General features: G+C 50.1%; 8 protein-coding genes across 8 annotated transcripts; 3 read left to right on the top strand and 5 right to left on the bottom strand.

The window, feature by feature from the left end:
* Positions 1–195: 195 nt before the first annotated feature.
* On the bottom strand, positions 196–1,488 carry sec53 (phosphomannomutase SEC53). The gene is made up of 4 exons (XM_040782387.1): positions 1,231–1,488; positions 763–1,142; positions 612–686; positions 196–541 (listed from the first exon to the last, which is right to left on the bottom strand). Exons 1-4 carry the CDS (start codon positions 1,333–1,335, stop codon positions 292–294), a joined length of 810 nt encoding a protein of 269 aa, XP_040637168.1. The 5' UTR covers positions 1,336–1,488; the 3' UTR covers positions 196–291.
* Positions 1,489–3,691: 2,203 nt separating this feature from the next.
* Positions 3,692–6,311, top strand: EURHEDRAFT_460301 (serine/threonine protein kinase CLA4; the record flags this gene model as incomplete). Its single annotated transcript, XM_040784639.1, has 3 exons — positions 3,692–5,683; positions 5,740–5,839; positions 5,899–6,311. 3 exons carry the CDS (start codon positions 3,692–3,694, stop codon positions 6,309–6,311), a joined length of 2,505 nt encoding a protein of 834 aa, XP_040637167.1.
* A 533-nt stretch (positions 6,312–6,844) lies between these two features.
* Positions 6,845–9,154, bottom strand: EURHEDRAFT_482591 (uncharacterized protein). Its single transcript, XM_040785522.1, has 2 exons — positions 8,921–9,154; positions 6,845–8,850 (listed from the first exon to the last, which is right to left on the bottom strand). The coding sequence occupies exons 1-2, from the start codon at positions 9,056–9,058 to the stop codon at positions 7,030–7,032; spliced, it is 1,959 nt and encodes a 652-aa protein (XP_040637166.1). The 5' UTR covers positions 9,059–9,154; the 3' UTR covers positions 6,845–7,029.
* A 190-nt stretch (positions 9,155–9,344) lies between these two features.
* EURHEDRAFT_379190 (glycine--tRNA ligase) lies at positions 9,345–11,362 on the bottom strand (the record flags this gene model as incomplete). Its single annotated transcript, XM_040779145.1, has 2 exons — positions 9,345–9,728; positions 9,779–11,362. The coding sequence occupies 2 exons, from the start codon at positions 11,360–11,362 to the stop codon at positions 9,345–9,347; spliced, it is 1,968 nt and encodes a 655-aa protein (XP_040637165.1).
* A 374-nt stretch (positions 11,363–11,736) lies between these two features.
* EURHEDRAFT_414293 (rRNA-binding ribosome biosynthesis protein RPF1) lies at positions 11,737–13,271 on the top strand. The gene has a single exon (XM_040782386.1). It carries the CDS (start codon positions 11,770–11,772, stop codon positions 13,090–13,092), a length of 1,323 nt encoding a protein of 440 aa, XP_040637164.1. The 5' UTR covers positions 11,737–11,769; the 3' UTR covers positions 13,093–13,271.
* Positions 12,912–14,798, bottom strand: EURHEDRAFT_414291 (class I SAM-dependent methyltransferase). Its single transcript, XM_040782385.1, has 2 exons — positions 14,303–14,798; positions 12,912–14,255 (listed from the first exon to the last, which is right to left on the bottom strand). Exons 1-2 carry the CDS (start codon positions 14,479–14,481, stop codon positions 13,295–13,297), a joined length of 1,140 nt encoding a protein of 379 aa, XP_040637163.1. The 5' UTR covers positions 14,482–14,798; the 3' UTR covers positions 12,912–13,294.
* A 250-nt stretch (positions 14,799–15,048) lies between these two features.
* On the top strand, positions 15,049–15,690 carry EURHEDRAFT_460102 (aminoacyl-tRNA hydrolase; the record flags this gene model as incomplete). Its single annotated transcript, XM_040784624.1, has 1 exon — positions 15,049–15,690. The coding sequence occupies one exon, from the start codon at positions 15,049–15,051 to the stop codon at positions 15,688–15,690; it is 642 nt and encodes a 213-aa protein (XP_040637162.1).
* Positions 15,691–15,892: 202 nt separating this feature from the next.
* EURHEDRAFT_379186 (amphiphysin-like protein RVS161) lies at positions 15,893–16,896 on the bottom strand (the record flags this gene model as incomplete). The annotated part of the gene is made up of 5 exons (XM_040779144.1): positions 15,893–16,494; positions 16,548–16,621; positions 16,671–16,716; positions 16,775–16,825; positions 16,884–16,896. 5 exons carry the CDS (start codon positions 16,894–16,896, stop codon positions 15,893–15,895), a joined length of 786 nt encoding a protein of 261 aa, XP_040637161.1.
* Between the last annotated feature and the right edge of the window lie 1,377 nt (positions 16,897–18,273).

Raw genomic sequence — 18,273 nt, 5'->3', positions numbered from 1 at the left:
AAGACATTAGCTTTCCCGATGCTTCCCCGGTTGATGTCAGAGTCAGTCGAGTTGGTTCCAGGAATAGAGTGCTCCATTCCGTGCTGACTAAGATCCGAACCTGATTCGGCAGGGCGATCTCGCGGATAAGCCCCATGGTAGTTTGAGATAGTAGCCTAGAGTAATGCTCCGTACACAAAAATGTTAAAAATAAATATGCCATTGTCTTAGTGGTATCATACTAGGATTCTTCTAATTAATGTTTCACCATGCTAGGAATGCATCCATGCTCAAACGATCTTAACTCCCATCTTATAACTGGAAGATCTCCCGCAGCTGCTTCATAGTGTCTTCGGGGTCAGTAACCGCGTGCCCGATCGTTCGTGAGTCAGAGTAGATTTCATAGTCGTTGCCGCCAGCGAAGGATTTGTCGCCAAAGAAGTGGATGGTCTTGTACTCAACACCCGAGATATCCTTCTCGGCCTCGATGTGCTGCAGGCAGTAGGTCTTGTCCCAGCCGGTAGGGAAAATATCGAAAGAGACCTGGCCGCCGATCGAATAACTATGGCATAACTCGAAATTAGCAGCGAGGAAAGAAAAAGAGCAGGTGATTCTCATTGGCAAGAACTTACGTGAGACCATAGTCGGGGAATTCCTTCTTCAGAGCTTCCACCAAGGTCTTACGGATATTGTGCACCTTGTCGTACCTGCAAATGCCAAATCAGTTATTCCATCTCACTGAAACATAACATAGTACTGTATAGAAAGTGAAAGGGGACATACGCTTCAAACTCGTTTCGCTCGTCGACACTGGCGCTTCTCCCGACAGGGCTAATGTTGACCATTCCGTTACGGAACTCAACAAAGGTGCCACGCTTTTTAGGGAGCTTCACATCCGCGATATATTTCAGGCAGAAGTTCACCAAGTTCTGGTACTTGTCCTCCCCCAACGATTGGATGAAGCTGTTGCTGGAAAGAGACTTGCCTAGACGAATCGCTGTCAACCCATTCTCGGCGAAGCAGAAGTCGAAGAGATTGGTGACATTGATCGAGGGAGTACCGAGCTGCTCTTGCTGCTTCGCCAGGTCGGAGCCGCCAACGAAGCCAATGGCACACTTGTGGCGCAATTGAGAAAGGAGTTCGAGCATTTCAGGAGCGACGGTCTATTGTTCAATGGGAACTTGTTAGTCATTTTTCCCCTTGCTGTATCGGTTTTTAACCATGCAGTTCTGCGCAAATAGCAGAACATACCCTCCTTGCTGGTGTCAAAGTGCCGTCGACGTCAAACAGGCAAATGGTGCCCTGCACAGGGCGATCCTGCAGGGCTGGGTAGACACTTGCGGCCTCGGTCGACATGTTGCTATGATACCGCACAGAAATATGGAGAAACGCGTAGAGAGGGGGCTAGAATTACGGCAAACAGCCAAGATCAGATCAATTGGATACAATAATGAGTAGAAATAGTATGGGGTTCTTTCCGACAGTTGTTCTTTTCGGGAAAGGAACGTGGCTGAGCGGTGAGGAGAGAGGGGCAGAAGTACAGGCATACAGGCATCAATAAATCGTGGGGATCACCGTGGGGCTCACTTTTTAGGTTATCGATAACTTAAACCGTCCTTCACATGGAGAAGTGGTACAGAGTACATACATACTCAGCATCATTATTGCTACATACTATGTACAATTGTGATGGACACACTGACCATGACATTCTTGCTCACCGTTCTCCATCGGACACGGCTTCCTGCATTGACATCTGCAAACCGTGTGTCTCATCAGTACCCATCTGTAACGAACACGAGATCAAGCAAGAAGACAGCCACACCCAGAGCTTAATGGAGTTAGTCTACGAAGTACAATTGAGTTGCTAATAGAATACAGAATGACCTCTGTGTGAACATGGGGTATACCGCTTCTAGTATACGTCTGGGTTCGATGGTACGCGTTCTGGGCTGATCCGAAAACTGAAGGTGTACGGAGTGATGTTTTGAGAACTGTTCCTGAGCTATGTGGATGTAGCTTTTCAATTCAGTCTGCATCTCTATACTAGTATTGTGAAGCTGAAGGAAGACTCAACTTTGTGCAAAGCACACGTGATATTTATGCCAAGAACAAGCGACACGCTAGACCCTTTGCGGTAAATGTACCCTCAGAGTAGTAGACAACTCATGCTTCTTGACCTGCTTGCTGCCATGTTAAAGCTCTCCAAGCGCTTTCTTATTCCCAGCTTTGACAGCACCATAATGCCGAGCCTGCCTTCCTCCAATGGCGATTGGCCAGCGACACAGAAGGGAAAGGCAGTAGAAAGAAGAAAAAAAGGGGGTCCATGAATCAGGCCTGTGGGCCTCTGCAAACGATGGGCATAACCGTTGATTCGCATTCACCGGCCTTTGGATGCGGTCCCTGTCGACCCGTGGGCCGGGAAACGTTCCGTTCTATTTTTTCTCTTTTCTTTAAGGGGCCTGTGTTCATGAGTTTTTAACTCGAGTCACGGCATAGAAAAGAAAACCATTGGAACCTGCGTTGGTTTAGCCAAGCGAGATAGCAGCAATTTATCTGATACAGTGAGATAAATTTATTTTGTCAGGCGTAAACTCTGAATATTGAGTGACCCAAAGACAATTTCATTGTTTGCAAATATGTACTCCGTACTTGTACTTCGATGCACCATGTACTCTGTACCGCAGTCGATTTTATGCAGAAATACATAGAGTGCAGAATAGCAATATGCAATTGGAGAGAAAATAATTATAATTGAATATTTATTGACATCTCAATAATTGCATGTAATGGTGTAGAATGATAAGAGGATGTACGACATGCCCCTGTATTTGCTCTTTGACTAAACCCGCCTCCCCCCCCCCCCAAGGTGTGAAACCTCAACCTCGTCCCCTCTCCCTCTCACTATTATCTTTTCTTCTCTTTTCCTTCTTTCGCTCTGAAATTTACTTTCATCAATTGAAAGAAAAGTAAGACTGCGAGATCTTGAGACCATCGCATCAGTCAGCATATCCATCTCCCATATCATTCGTCTCTTCCTCTTTCCTCTCCCTCCACCTTCTCCCCCCTTTCTGCTGTGGTAATCTCCAGCAATCCCAGCAACTATCAAATAGTCCAGTATGTTTTTCTTTTCTTTTCTTTTCTTTTTTTTTTATACCCTTTTCCTTCATGAGCAATTGAGATAAAATTACATTGTCTGACTCTTAGTCTTCTAAGTCAACCAGGATTCTCCCGCGCGCCAATGCCTTAGGTTCCTCCGTCTCTCTTCCCCCCTATCATTGTTAGTCTTTAGAGGCTTCGATTGAACCAATTTTAGAGCGTCAGCACTTATACATTGACGGAGTCCCTGAAAAGCATTTGTGGACATCATTTTTGACACTTGACGGATTCTCACATTGCTTTTTCTCTTCCCCTCATCCTCTCTCTCCCTCCGCTTGGTGGTTACTGCTGGACAGCCTGGTCCGTGGACTCTTGAGACCTTAACGTCTCGCTGCTTGCTGTTCTCCAACAGCTAATCTATTTACGGAGAGTAGGTTTCCTTGTCTTTTTATTATTGTTATGTTGTCTTCTCCCTCTTCCACTCCTCGAGTCAATCTGGGGAAACAATTTCCTCCGACCTTTGACAGATCGAATTTCCCATTTCCAGCCCCGCATTCGCGACTTGTCACTAACCGCTGTATTTCGGTTGCTGCAGTTCCTCTCCGTACATAGCATGTACACAACGGACCAATTCATGAACCCCGGGCCTGCTCCTCGCCCCCCTGCCGAACGTCCCAAGCTGAACATCCCGACCGATCCTTCCAGCACCGCTACGTCTTTTGGCCAAATGAGTTTAAGCTCTCCCTCGACCCCTGGGTCGGGCAACCTGTCGCTCTTCCCCAACACCAGCAGTCCTGCTCTGTCGCACACAAAGACCAACCAGTCCGGTCAAGGGGGTGTGGCCATCATCAAGGAAGGCTATGTGCGCTCAAAAGAGGACAAGTTCCTCGCCACGTGGAACCAACGTTATCTCATCCTGCGCGAATTTCGTCTCGAATTCCTAAAAAATGAGACCGGCAAGATCGTTCTCTCCATCCCCCTTAACACCGTCACTGGCGTCTCCCGCTCCGAGGACGCCAAGATGGCCTTTGAGGTCGTCCGCCTGGCTAATCCCAAGGATGCTACGTCCAAAACTGCGATGCTTTCTCGCGAAGTCCCGACTAAGAGTATCACCTGCGAAGTCAAGAGCGATGATGAAATTTACGACTGGATCGATAAGATTTACGAGCGCTGTCCCGGCATGGGTGGCGTCAGCAATCCCACCAACTTTAGCCATCGTGTCCATGTTGGCTTCGACCCTCAGACGGGTGCTTTCGTCGGCCTGCCACCAGAGTGGGAGAAGCTCTTAACGGCATCGGCCATCACCAAGGAAGACTACAAGAAAAACCCCCAGGCCGTTATTGAGGTCCTCGAGTTCTACTCGGATATCAAAATGCGCGAGCAGAACCCTCAGTACTTTTCCGGTTTGGCCTCTCCTCCGTCGCCTGCTGGCCAGCAACCGAAGCCCTACAGCAACAACTCGGTCGGCAGCTCCATCGCCCCTCCCAGACCTCCCCCACCACCGCCCTCGCAACGCTTGGACACCGGAGCGTCTCCTTCCAGCAGTCATCCCTCAAACTTCTCGTCTCAGAACGACCGTGCATTTGAACACCAGCAACAGGCCGATCGTGTCCGAGAGGCAACCGACCAGGAACGACGCCGTCTGGAAGAGGAAGCCCGTCGTGCTCGCGATGACCAGGAGCGTCGTGACCAGGAGGCGTACAATGCATCCCTCCCCAAGACTCGCGTTCCGCTGGCCAAGCAGGAAATTGGCGGTTATGGTCCTTCAGATCCCTCGATGAATGACCGCTACAAGCCAAGTCGTCCAGCACCACCGGCTCCAGGTTCGGCCAATCGCCCTCCCGGCGGTCCGGGCCAACTGACTGCTCAGCGCCCGGCACCCCCCGCACCCAGCAGTGCCAATGGCTATGGCGCATCGCGGACTCCCGGATCGCGGCCAGATGACCACCAGGCATCTCCAAGCTCGCGTTATCCGCCGCATGACCCCTGGAACCAAGCCAAGGGCCCGCAGCATGCTCAGGGACCTCCGCCGTCGAAACTTCCTGCCCCGGTTCAGCCTGTGAAGCCCTTGAACATTGCAAACAAGCAAACTGCCAACAAGCCAGATGGTATCCGTCAAGCTGAAGCCGCCCTGACCAAGAAGGCGGAGCCCCGGAAGGAGGTTCGGATGTCTGCCATGACTGAAAATGAAGTCATGGACCGGTTACGAGCCGTGGTTTCCAAAGATAACCCCAACGAGTCGTACAGCAAGCAACGGAAGATTGGACAAGGTGCCTCAGGATCGGTATATGTGGCCCGGGTCAAGGAGCATGCCATGTCACCTGTGGCACGCGAATTGTACCGGCAGTATGGTCCCCGTTGCCAGGTTGCCATTAAGCAAATGGACCTGCGGAGCCAGCCGCGGAAGGAGTTGATTGTTAATGAGATCATCGTCATGAAGGATAGCCAGCATGCGAACATTGTAAACTTCCTTGACTCCTTCCTGCAGGAACAGAGCAGTGAACTCTGGGTTGTTATGGAATTCATGGAAGGTGGTGCTCTCACGGATGTTATCGACAATAACCCCGTGATTCAAGAAGACCAGATTGCCACTATTTGTGCAGAGGTTTGTCCCCCCTCCTTTATAAAAAAGGAAACCTTGCTGACAATACCCCCTTTCAGACTTGCAGAGGATTGGCCCACTTGCACAGTCAGAACATCATCCACCGTGATATCAAGAGTGACAACGTTCTCTTGGACCGCGCCGGTCATGTTAAGATCAGTGAGTCATTGCAGTTTCTAAATAATCCCAAAACGGTTGCTGACTATGTTCTCCTCCAGCTGACTTCGGTTTCTGTGCTAAACTGACCGAATCCAAGAACAAGCGTGCCACGATGGTGGGAACTCCTTACTGGATGGCACCTGAAGTTGTCAAGCAAAAGGAATACGGTCCCAAGGTCGACTGCTGGTCTCTCGGAATTATGGCCATTGAAATGATCGAGTCTGAGCCCCCGTACCTGAACGAGGAACCCCTCAAGGCGCTGTATCTCATTGCCACCAATGGCACTCCTCGTTTGAAGAAGCCGGAGAAGTTGAGCAAGGAGCTCAAAGCTTTCCTCAGTGTCTGTCTCTGCGTTGACGTTCGCAGCCGTGCCACTGCGGATGAACTTCTGGCCCATGAATTCCTTAAGCAGGGTTGTAGTCTCGCGAGCCTGGCCGAACTACTCCGCTGGAAGAAGAACAGCGGTCAGTGATGAAACAGCTCGGAGCCTTGAGGGTTCCCCTTTTCGTTTCCTCCTTTTGTCGATTTACACTCAATCTGTCTCGCGCACATATGGGTCACATTTACGCGCCTCCGGTTGAATTTCTTTCTGATTCATTGATTCCGTTACGACCTGCATTACCGTATGATATCCAGACTCGTGTTGTCCCTTCTTTCCATATCATATTACCGATTTGGTGTGAATAATTTGGCGTCTTTTGGCGTTACTTTTTACTTCTTGTTACCCCCTGTTCCTCTTTCTGTGGACATGGATAATGTCTTGTTTCCTCGCCCCCTCCGTTCGTGTCAATGTGACTTGTGACTGTTGTACACCTACCCAGCGAACAAAACTATTTGTTTAACTAATGCTGATGATAATAAAAATTGGCATTACGGACACAACCATGGGGGAACGAGGAAAGAGGGATAATTTGGATGCCTTGATCTGCAGACACCCTGCATGCGACGAGTCACGATAAGTGAACTATGCCTTAATCTAAACCATGAAGACCTTCGTAGTCCTGTAATTTTTCCAGTGCACAAGAATTAAAGCAATGATTTTGTCTATACTAGCTAAGGACATGGCAAATAATATTATAGCATACAATCATCTGTCATCTAAGTATACAGACTCCACTCGTTCGAATTATAAGAAAGCAAACCCGAAAGCAAGCCATCTCATAAAGCACCAACCCCTACCCTGAATCAAATCAAGGCAACTCCTCCCTCACCAACTCCCTTATAAACCCACAATACTCCGCAAACAACACCCCCTTCAGAACCGTCTCCCCTTCTTCCACAGCCCAGTGACCCGCGTCCGCCAGCCGCTGTTTCCAGAGGAATTGTTGCTGCTCGCCTAGCTCTTCCCACGAATGGGTCTGATCTTGGACTTGTTGTTCTGATGGGATTGTTTCGATGAGGATCTTGTTCGAGATACCGTCGTCGGCGGTGGTGCAGTGAACGATGATGTTGTTGCTGCTGCCAGTGGTTACTGCGTCTGATGCTTCTTTTTGTTCCTGCCGGGAGCGGAGGAGGTCGCGGAGAGATTGTCGTTGGGTGTCTGTGTTTATGTTTGGTACTACTGAGATGGTAGTAGTAGCTGTGGGGGCAGAGAATGTAGAGGTATCGATGCGCTCAGTTGGGAAAGGAGTAGGGTAGCCAAAGACACTCTGAATCTGCGGAGAAAGCCACTTGGAAACACCCAAGTACGATGGCGACCCTCCTTTGATCTCCATGTACCCTTGGAGAAGAACACAGATGACAAGGACTGTAAAGAGTGCCGTGAACCCGCTGAAAAACGTGGCCCACGTTTCCGACTCGCCGGGGACAGCCAAGACGTAGCGCGGGGTGCGACTGGATACAGGGAACGGGGAGAGGGGGAGCATGTGGACGACGACGGTATTTCCCATACTGATGGAGGCAAGTTTGACGTACTGTGGACCAACTTCTGGAGTGACTGGGTGTGAAGGTGGTGTGAATGTCGAGAAACAGATCTTGGTCATAGAGAAGGGGTGGACATCATGGAGACTGGTGTATGGGTAGAGTTTTCCGTAGCCTTCCTCAGGATTATATTCGAGCGTGAGCAGCTCAATGGACTGATCGCTGCCCGTGACTGCAACGATCGTCTGTTGTGCCTGGTTATTCTCCGCGCCGGTACCGAGATTGCATACATCGAGGCCCAGTCCAATCTTGATTGTCTTGCGTAGCTTCTTCCTTCGCACGATCATCGCCGCCTTGTTCTTTTCATTTGACGTTGGCAGGCTGAGAACCATGAGCTCACACCCACTCCGATCTGGCGCATTCTGCAGAAGTAGCAAAGACGTAGGGGATAGGAACCGCAGCGCGCGGAATCTCGGCCTCCTCTTCCCCTTCTCCGGCAGGGGAATAGTATACACACAACTCACGTCGAGAGCAGTACTTCCCTTCGTGCTCGACGATAATTGACATGTAAACACATCTACGCCGTTTGTATACGCAACCCGAAACTTCTCATCCTTCTTTCCCGAATCGATGATGTCGATGTCTTCAGCTTCCTCCCCATCACCTAGATGGATCCTTCCAATCACGTCCGACTCTGTTGGCGTCAACATAGCCTGGAAGAAAACGATCTCCCCAGATGGCGCCAATCCGGTTGTAATAGCACCAACCCGCAACGGCTTCTCTTCACCCCTCCAAGGCGACATTCTCACGATCCGCTGATACGTATCCGACCCGGCCTTCGCACCCTTGGTTCTAAATAGAGACGTACGCGACAGTAGGGTCGATTTCTCTACCGCATCGACGGGTATTGTTGTTTTCTCCAACATCTTCTTCTCCCCTTGCTCCTTTGGAAGGTCGATCTTGAACGATCGCAGGTGCTGGTTGTTATTGCACTTCTGCTCAGCCATGGAACTGTTGACTCCGGCTAGAAATATTATGAAATCCTCAGATGCTTGCGCAACGGCCATCGACGTGACAGAATCCTCATCGCGCGATAGCTCAATCTCGGTTAATTCGGTGATCTCATAACGCTTGGACGTGTTCAAGAGGGCCTATTGCGATCGAATGTTAGCGTAACGTACACAGATAACTAATACGTGGTGATAAAAGGAGAGAACTTGCGATTTTGTTTCCAACACCGCTGCGACCTTCACCTCCACCTCCGCCTACAAGGAGATAGTCGCTATTCCGCGGGTCGAAGTCGGCGGCGAAGAGGGGACATGAGAGAGTCAGCTTGGCTGAGGGAATGGTTGGCGCCATTGTGGCGGTCGCGTAGAGGTGTTGATATCAACAAGCTTATCGTAGTGTGTAGATGAAAGACGGGGAAACAAAAGAGGACAGAAAGCAGTAAGGAATGATTGTCATGTTGTGAACAGCGATGACGCCGGAGGTCTTGATTTCCGCCCCGGATTTCTTGGCGATCGGAACTTTTATTCGGCTATCGAAATACAAGAACAGTATGTGTAGAAATGTTCAAAAGATGAATGGTTAATTTTTTAACCCTCTTTCTCTATAATATAACAGGAAACTAAGCCAAGTCACAGCCTTACTCAACGTCCTGGCCAGTGAACTCGGGCAGGCGCTGCCGGATGTCCTCCCATGTCTCATCACCGTCCACCAACGACTTGAGAGCCTGCACGATCTCGTCCTCGCTGGCACGGACCTGTTTCGTCGAGTCACGGTCACGCAGAGTAAAGGTGTTGTCCTTTATGGACTGAAAATCGACGGTGATACCGAAGGGAGTACCCAGTTCGTCGTTACGAGCATACCGCTTCCCGATACTGGCGGATGAGTCGTCAACCCGGTTCGAGATACCCATACGCCGGAGCTTGGTCATCAGACGCTGAGAGAGAGGTGTGAACGACTGATTGCTCGAAAGAGGAACGATCAGGACCTTGGTGGGTGCGATCAGAGGGGGGAAGGAGAGAACCTAGGATATATGTTAGTCCTGAATAGCAACTCGGGAAAGGAAGAACGTACACCACGGGCCTCGTCACCTTCTCTAGACCAGTAGACGTGCTCAATCATACTGTACAAGATACGCCCAATACCAAACGACGGTTCAATGACGTTAGGGGTGTACTCGCGAGTGTTGTCAACCCGCGTGCGCTTCTCGATCTTGATGATATCCTTCTCCAACTCAACCTTTCCGGATGCAACACCCTCCACATCAATCTCGACCTTGTCATTTTGCTCGAGTTCAAGCGACAACTTCTTCCGGAAGTCCTGCGAAAGGGCGTTGATAGCCGCCTCGACCGTCTTACCGTCCTTCTTGAAACGGGGACCGAACTTCTTCTTGTCAATGTCGACCTGCCACTCTTCGATCTTCAAGGGCTCGGCGCGCGGCTCACGGACGACCAAGGGGGCACCAGTCTTGTTCTTGTGAACAGTCAAGTCGTAGGCGCTGCGGTCGGCACAGCCAACACACTCGATCCAGCCATAGCTGGTCTGCAACTCAGCATCCCAGCAGTCGGAAGCGTAGTGGGCCATTTCGTTGGCCATGTGCTGACGGAATCTAAGCTTGCTGGGGTCAACACCAAGCTTGAGAAGGAAGAGCTGTATACGTGCGATGAAGTATCCGAGGGTCTCGTTGTCCACAAGACCGGTCTCTACGGCCTTGCCGACGGTCATCCTCTGGATGTCAGTCTTACCAGAAGACTGGACATCACGATTAAGCAGGGACAGCTCGACGTCCTTGACCTCATCGAAGCGAATGTGCTTCTTACCACCCTCGGGGTCGACGTAGTGCTCGATCTCCGCCATCAAGAATTCACGTACACGCAAAAGACCGGCACGGGGGGAAATCTCGTTACGGAACGATTTGCCAACTGAGGCCGAGGCAAACGGCATGGAATTTTGGTTGAAGTCTAGCAGCTTCTGGAAGTTCAAGAACTGACCCTGGGCCGTCTCTGGACGCAGGTAGCCAGGCATGTTACTGCTGGGGCCAATAGCAGTCTGGAACATTAGGTTGAAAGCCACGGGAGGAAGGAGGTTGCCTCCAGTCGTAGGGTTTCTGATATCGTGCTTGGCAATGATACCCTCCAGCTCTGCACCATCGAAGTTGTCAATCTGCGCGAGAAGCTCCTCGTATTCCTGGACCACAGCATCAGGCAACTTGACAGCCTTGGTGCTGACCTTCTTCTTCTTCTTAGCCTCCTTCGCTTCGTCCACCACGACCGTCTGACCACGGGCCTCCTTATCGCCCTTGAGCCGTGCCTCGAGCACTTCCTCCACCAGATGATCCGCGCGGAAGATCTCGCCAGTCTTGGGGTCCTTGCACATCCAGTCGGCGAATTTTTCGACGTGACCACTGGTCTTGAGGATTTCCTCGGGCGTGAGCATGGTGCAATCGACCTCGAGCATGTCCTCCTCCAGCACAAAATGCTTGCGCCACAGCTCGATCATGTTGTTCAGCACGGCGCACCCGGGAGGGCCATAGTCGTAGAGGCCGGAAACGCCTCCGTAGATCTCGAACGATGGGGTGTAGAAGAGACGTCGACGGAGCAGCGAGTCGAGGACAGACCGGTCAACGGCCTGGCCGGTCTTGGTGTTCACAGTAGCCATCGTGGGGTCTTGCTTCTTCGCTGGAATAGCTCTGAGGGCAGCGGTGGTGGAGGAAAAGTTCCTAGCGGGGTTTTTTATTGTTGGAGGAAAACGGCGGGGAAGCAGGCGAAGGAAGGGCACTTGAGTCATCCGCCACGTGATCCGCACGCAGGCAATGTGCAGTAGCAAGTAACGGCTGGTTAGGATATGCAAATAAGAACGTCAAATTCAAATTCAATGCATGAATTGTCCTTGCTTTTTACCCTCTTTCCTGTGTCTCGTAGGGTTGCTCGTTAATACCGTTTTATTCCTGCATAAAAACACTCACCGCCGGAGATACATTGTCCCACCAAAAATTATCTTTTTTCGTATCTCAGATTGATTAACCGCAGCAAGTCTTGATAACCAACCGCTATACCTCTCTCACAATGGCAAAAAAGGGAATTAGGCCCCTGCCAGGCGTTACTGCAGAGTACAAGCCAGGGAACAAATTGGCCCGCCAAGATCTCCATGTCAAGCGAAAGCGCGCCAAAGACTCCGCGCGACGGGCAGAACGATTTGCGAGGAAGAAGGAAGAATCCAAGGATCCGAGCTTGAAGGAGGACAGATTGAAGCGGAATATCCCGTTGACGATCGATCGCAAGCGAGTATGGGATGATGTGGATAGCGATGTCGAGGATTCGCTGGGGTTGAGCGTCGACGTGGAGCGGATCAAGAGACAGAAACAGGAAGAAGAGGACGAGCTTAATCGGCCATTGAAGGACAATGAACAAAGCTCAGAGGGCGGGGATTATGACGATGATGACGTCGACAGTATGCTTGCGAGCAGCGATGAAGAGGACGACGAGGACGAGGACGAGGACGACGAGGACGAGGACGAGGACGAGAATAAAGACAAAAAAAAAGACGAATACCGAGGACGCAAAAAGTCATCGCTCCCATCAGCTACAGAACGCGCTACCAGTCCAAGCCAATCCACGAAAAGTACAAACCTCAACCTAGCCCCCGAAGCACTGGCAGCCAAATTCCCATCTCTGTTCTCGACTGAATTGCAGCAACGGGCGCCCAAGATCCTCATCACCACAGTGCTCCACTCTACCCTCCACAGCGAAGCCGAACAACTTGTCAACTTCTTTCCCAACAGCGTCTACATCCGCCGCAACGCACACCGATACTCGCACAACTTCTCGATCCGCGAAATCGCCAAGTTCGCTACAAATCGCAACTTTACCGCTCTCGTCGTGGTCAACGAGGACCAAAAGCGCATCTCCGGCCTAACCATCATCCACCTCCCGAGTGGCCCGACCTTCCACTTCTCCATCAGCAACTGGATAGACTCGAAGAAGATCCCAGGTCATGGTAGAGCAACCGAGCACTGGCCAGAACTGATCTTGAACAACTTCCGCACACCACTGGGTCTCTTGACGGCGCATCTCTTCCGGAATTTGTTCCCGCCAAAGCCGGAATTCGAAGGCCGGAATGTAGTCACCATTCACAACCAGCGTGACTACCTCTTCGTGCGCAGACATCGGTATGTCTTCCGCGAGAAGCGCGAGACAGAGAAATCTGTAGTCGGGGCGGACGGTAAAGAAATGCAGGGCGCAGAGGGTATCCGTGCTGGCTTGCAGGAACTTGGGCCGCGATTCACACTTAAGCTCCGTCGTGTCGATAAGGGGATTCATAAGGCCAGCGGACAGGAATGGCAATGGAAGGGTGGAATGGAGAAAGAGAGGACCAAGTTTCAGCTGTAATCTTTGTTTACTCTATACTTGTTGCATGAGTCGTGTTTCTGCATTATGGGATTCGGACGGAGTTTGCTTAGAAAAAAGTGGTTTATACCTATTTGTTTGTAGATAATCGTCATTCTCGTGCAGTTATTGAGTCTACAATAGTACAAGGCAGTTAATTACAATCTTCTCATTCAGACCCAGGCATCCGGTAATTACAATGGTATCACTCCTCAACCTTCCGCAAGGCCTTAGCAAGCACCTCCCTCTGCCTCATTTCCTTCATCTGAATCCTCGAAATCGGTTTCCTCCCAGTCATAAATTTCACGCGCGCAGTCATCCGATCCGCGCTCATGATCTCCATTTTTGCTTTTTCGCATAGATCCATGACTGCATCTGCCATCCATCCAGTAGCCGTAAGCGGCCGCAGACCATACGCTTCCAGACCCTCAAGCACAGCGATCAATGTCATCTTCCCCAGGGTTTTCTCGTGCAGGTCCTGCGGCCATAACCCGATGGGGACGGTGCGTTCGAAGACACGGACGTCCACGAATCCCGCAGCGGAGAGCATGTTGGGTTTCAGATGGTTAAGATCGCGTGGGCATCCCAATGCCTCGGCAGCGGAGCGCATGGCACCCGTGTAGATATGAAAGTACGAGCTCTCTGAATTCGGAAACGTCACGGAGTCGCCTGCTGGGTCCGAATCCGCGATCTCAATGTACCCGCCCGGGTTGAGATGTTCGAATGCCTGTCGATACATGACAGGCCAGTCGTTGAACGCGCCCGAAAGACCACGCATATGGATCAGGTCAAAGGGCTCGTGGTACGTCCACCCCTCGCGAGCATCGTCGAGCTGGAAGAATACGTTGGGGAGGTCGATGTGTGCAAGTCCGGTATCGAAGATACTGATATCTGTTGCGATTATGGTAGCTCTCGGGTATAGGCTGCTCATTTCGAGAGCCCAGTCGCCGGGGCCGGTGCCGATGTCGAGGATTCGTGGTGCGTCTTTGGCCAGGGGCGCGGCGGTAAGCTTGCCGTCGAGGAGGATGAGGTAGATCTGGTGGATGATGTTCAGACGGGTACTTTCGGTCTCGTCGTTGGGCATGAAGTAGAAGTCATCGCAGTATCTGCGGCCATGTTGGATAGTGACATGGATATTCTGCGCTTCGAATGATTTGGTTGATTTTCTATAGCTGTCAGTCTCGATTGTCTGACAGGAAAAGAAGGGACTTACATTGATGCTGTATCAGACGCATCATCATCGTCGTCGTCGTTATCGTCGTCGTCGTCATCTTCTTCCTCTCGATAGTCAGTTTTGTTAAGCCCCTGCGGTGAATCCGCTACCTTGCTCTCCTCTACAGCCAAGCCCTGGCTGGTCCTTTCACTCGACGGCCAGATGCCTTTTCCGTCCATGACATGACGATCCAAAGACCATGAGAAAGCAGAACAATTCCTTGGAATTAAAGATCCATTCCACGACTCTTTTTATTAGCAAGTATCAAATCGCCTGTGGACCGGTGCTGGCCAGGCATGAAGCTCGCAAAAAGCAAAAAGAGCAGAAGGTGAAGAAAACTCTGTACTCCAGCCTCACTGACACGTGTGGAATGGAGAATGAATCACCATATTGAGAAAGAAACGAATTGGTTTCTCATTCGAAGGAATGAAGAGGTTGGATTTGGCTCGAGGCTGATTTACGTAGTGGCAGAGCTGCTGGGGACGATCAGTATTTCATCAAGCTTTGAGCATATGCATTAGATAGTCAATGATTTTTTTGAGCAGAATGAGCCATCACCCTGCTGACGCTCAAATTCTCAGCGAGTATAAAGATACACACTTTTACAAAAAACGAAGCACAGCACAGGTCATCCAAGCTCAGATCAATCAATCACTTTATATATCACGTGATATTGACATATCATCAACCCGCCTTTACTTTCAATGTCCAACAACACCAAACCTACCAACACCCCTGAAACGACAATGCCAGACATCACAAAACCCGCCAACCGCATTATCTTCATCGCCTCCATCGGTAACCCCGCTCCATACCGAACCACCCGCCACAGTGCCGGCCACATCCTCTTTGAAGCTCTCGTCCCACTCCTCCCCTCGCGCTTCTCATCCACACCAAACTACACGCTCTCAGATGCAGAACAATCAGACTTTTACAAAACATGGAAGAGTACATCGTACATGAACGAGTCGGGAGGCAAACTTGTGCGCCGGTTACATAAATGGATTTCCACGATCGATACACGGCGGCGGAAGCCAACACTCGTGATCCTACATGATGAACTCGAGTCGCCGCTGGGCAAAGTACGAGTTAAGCGCGGCGGGGCAGAAACGGCTAGTCTGCGTGGTCATCGGGGGTTGGTTAGTATAATGGAGGTTTTGCGCGGGAAGGGATTGTATCCTCCGCGAACACCTGCGGAGAATACAGGGCTTTCGGTTATGCGCGTTGGAGTGGGAATTGGGCGTCCTGACAGTCGGGAGCGGGGGTCTGTAGCTGATTATGTCCTGACCAAGATGAGTCCTAAAGAATTGGCGGCGGTACGAGCTGCTGCGGATCCGGTGGTTGAGTTGTTGCTACAGGAGCTTTATCGTGAGGAAGGCAATTCATGATCGAGATGGTTTACGGAAAGTTGGAGCATTTGTACAATTGACTTGTGATACCCTTGGCATTGAATGACTTGCAGAAACCGTAACCAGATCAATAAACCAGAGCGACATATAAGCCAACACTGTATGAAATAAGAATAATAATTTAAAGATAAAGGGAAGAAAATGCAAAAGGCAAAACAGCAAACTCCGGCCCAAAAGAAAATCAAACAGTTCCCGCTATGCTCAAATCCCGAATCTCTTGCAACACCTCCTCTACCCGGTTGTCCAAATCACCACGAGCGTATTGGTCGCGAGTTTCTGCATCCAGATACTGCTGTACCTGCGCCATGCGCGAGTATGCCTCAGCGCAGAACCGGAGCTGAATCTTGACCAACGCTTCGAAACTGGGATCCAGGTACGGAACACGGAGATCAATAAGTTGCGGGAGTTCGGTGAACAGCTGCTCGTTCAGCTGCTCGTATGACTGTTTCGCCATCTCGGTTTCGCGCTCCGTCCGCGGGAGCTTGGTGGCATCCTTGTCGGGCTTCTCGACGAGCTTTTTCACCTTGGAGCGCATAGCGTCGTAGTCGAGGAGTTTGTGGTTTCGTTTCTTGATGCATTCATTAATATCGGGGAAGTAGGCACACCATCGGGAGATGGGGTCGAGAACTGTAGATCGGTACGGCCCATCCAACGCTTTGATCGTTTCGGCATCGAGATCCTCAACCGCTTGCTTATAACTCCGACTCACACCATCCCTTGTCCCAGCGTCACCGTAGAAGGCATCTATTGTCTCTGCAATGCGCATTTGCGAAGCCGTCATGGCTATTGAAGTTAGTATTTAAAGCGCATCATCCGACCATGTAAAAGCAGCACACCTCGTAATGAGTCCAAATATCCCTTTGCTTCTTTTTGTAGACGGGTGGATGCCGCCTCCATAGTCCGGAATCGCCTAAACCAGTCAGCCTCCTACGTTATCGCCCAGCTGGAAGCAATCATACCGCTCCTCGATTTCGTAGTCCCGGTCATTTGTCCTTTCCACATGCCCTGTGCCCTTATATCAGCATTGCTGTCAATATCCTCTTGCAATCATCGGATGTCATACCCGTCTTCATCATAACCTGCGTCGTCGCGCGGTTGACATTTTTCTTGAATCCTAGGACACATTAGCATAAGAGGAACAAAAGTGCAGAGTACCATAAGTAGCAGCATACCGGCCCAAGACATGACGGGCAGTAGATAGGGATTCTAGGCTGAACAAGGCTGTATCGAATCGAACTCCCACAGGGGCAAGTACTCCAATTTTCGCAGAACCTAACCAGATCACAGCACGTGAGACCTGTCAAGCAGAAACAAAAGAGTAATTAAGAAAAACAATAAACAGCACTGTAGACAATTGTAAGAGTAGACAGATAGAGTAGAATAGGACGAGATAGATCTTCGATGCCTGATGAACCACCGCCGACGGATGATGGATAACTCCAGAATCGATCATTACCCAGAATGGTGGGCGGTGTCAGTGTGGCTTATATCCCCCTCGTGGCTATACACGTAATATTAACCCGTAATACGAGTACAGCCTCAGCCTTGTGTACGTTGTATTTCATCGATATCCGGAAATCGGAACGGGAACAAAAGTGGAAACGGAGCCGCTGCCGGATCCCACGGGTTTTGGCCGGGAGGGTTGGGTGGTGTTGTTCTACGTCATGACTGGCATAAGGCTGCATTATTGGGTGCTGTAGTAGTACGGGGTATTTCGCGATACACGCCCTACAAGGATATAGTACATCTATGAAAAGGAAAACAGTTCGCATAAGAAACTAATCAAAAATGCATAATAATATTGGGACGGGACAGCGGAATGTAGTCACCAGGTTCTAACCAGTTACCATCCAAGGAAAAAACACCAGGGGTCAAGGGTCTAGAATTCGGCGTATACATCATAGCCGTTGGGAAGCAGGATGGTCTTGGCAGCCAAGAACACAAGAATCTGTTAACTATTCATGACCTAAGAAATAGTTTTCTGCAAAAAATCATGCTGCCTAGATTCCTGCTTGGCAGTTACATTGTCCATGGCTCCATGGCACAATGTTGCTGGCAGGAATGATGCTGTGGGCCGTGGGACAATAGTAACAGCCACATTGATGCTGGGCATCCTAATTGGGATTATTATTAAATGTCACGATATGTCCGTATCGGATACGAATCACAGCCAGGACTGGTGATGGGAGATTGAATCCATCTGGGAACAGAATTGAATTGACCTGAAGAACCAAATACCTGTAACCCCCCGGGCAATTGCAAGTTTAAATATGCGCCTAGAAAGAAGCCGGGTATCTTGCGCGCTGATTCATGTCCTTGTACACAGAGAATTAATGGTAAAGAAAAAATAAAAAAACAATGACAACCCCGAAATGCTATGAAACCATCAGAAACAGCCCCAAACACCAAACCTGTGTAGTTATACAGATACTCACATCTATAGTCTCCCCATCAATGAAAGAACCAGAATATTAAAATGGTATATAGAACTCCCAAAAGCCGCTCATGTGCAAACACCCCCACCGAAAAAAAAAAAAAAAAAAAAAAAAAAAAAAAAAAAAA

The sequence above is a fragment of the Aspergillus ruber genome (genome assembly GCF_000600275.1).
Source record: "Aspergillus ruber CBS 135680 unplaced genomic scaffold scaffold00021, whole genome shotgun sequence".
NCBI lineage: Eukaryota > Fungi > Ascomycota > Eurotiomycetes > Eurotiales > Aspergillaceae > Aspergillus > Aspergillus ruber.
This window is presented reverse-complemented; position numbering and strand designations above follow the sequence as displayed.

What these genes read in the sequence shown, in the direction of transcription:
- EURHEDRAFT_414293 (XM_040782386.1), top strand. Translation starts at nt 11,770, where the DNA reads ATGGCAAAAAAGGGAATTAGGCCCCTGCCAGGCGTTACTGCAGAGTAC.
- EURHEDRAFT_414291 (XM_040782385.1), bottom strand. Translation starts at nt 14,481, where the DNA reads ATGGACGGAAAAGGCATCTGGCCGTCGAGTGAAAGGACCAGCCAGGGC. An exon ending in GCGTCTGATACAGCATCAAT is followed by an intron (nt 14,256 to 14,302) that starts GTAAGTCCCTTC and finishes TGACAGCTATAG; the next exon opens with AAAATCAACCAAATCATTCG.
- EURHEDRAFT_482591 (XM_040785522.1), bottom strand. Translation starts at nt 9,058, where the DNA reads ATGGCGCCAACCATTCCCTCAGCCAAGCTGACTCTCTCATGTCCCCTC. An exon ending in GCGGTGTTGGAAACAAAATC is followed by an intron (nt 8,851 to 8,920) that starts GCAAGTTCTCTC and finishes CGATCGCAATAG; the next exon opens with GCCCTCTTGAACACGTCCAA.
- sec53 (XM_040782387.1), bottom strand. Translation starts at nt 1,335, where the DNA reads ATGTCGACCGAGGCCGCAAGTGTCTACCCAGCCCTGCAGGATCGCCCT. An exon ending in GAGCGAAACGAGTTTGAAGC is followed by an intron (nt 687 to 762) that starts GTATGTCCCCTT and finishes TGGCATTTGCAG; the next exon opens with GTACGACAAGGTGCACAATA. An exon ending in TTCCCCGACTATGGTCTCAC is followed by an intron (nt 542 to 611) that starts GTAAGTTCTTGC and finishes GTTATGCCATAG; the next exon opens with TTATTCGATCGGCGGCCAGG.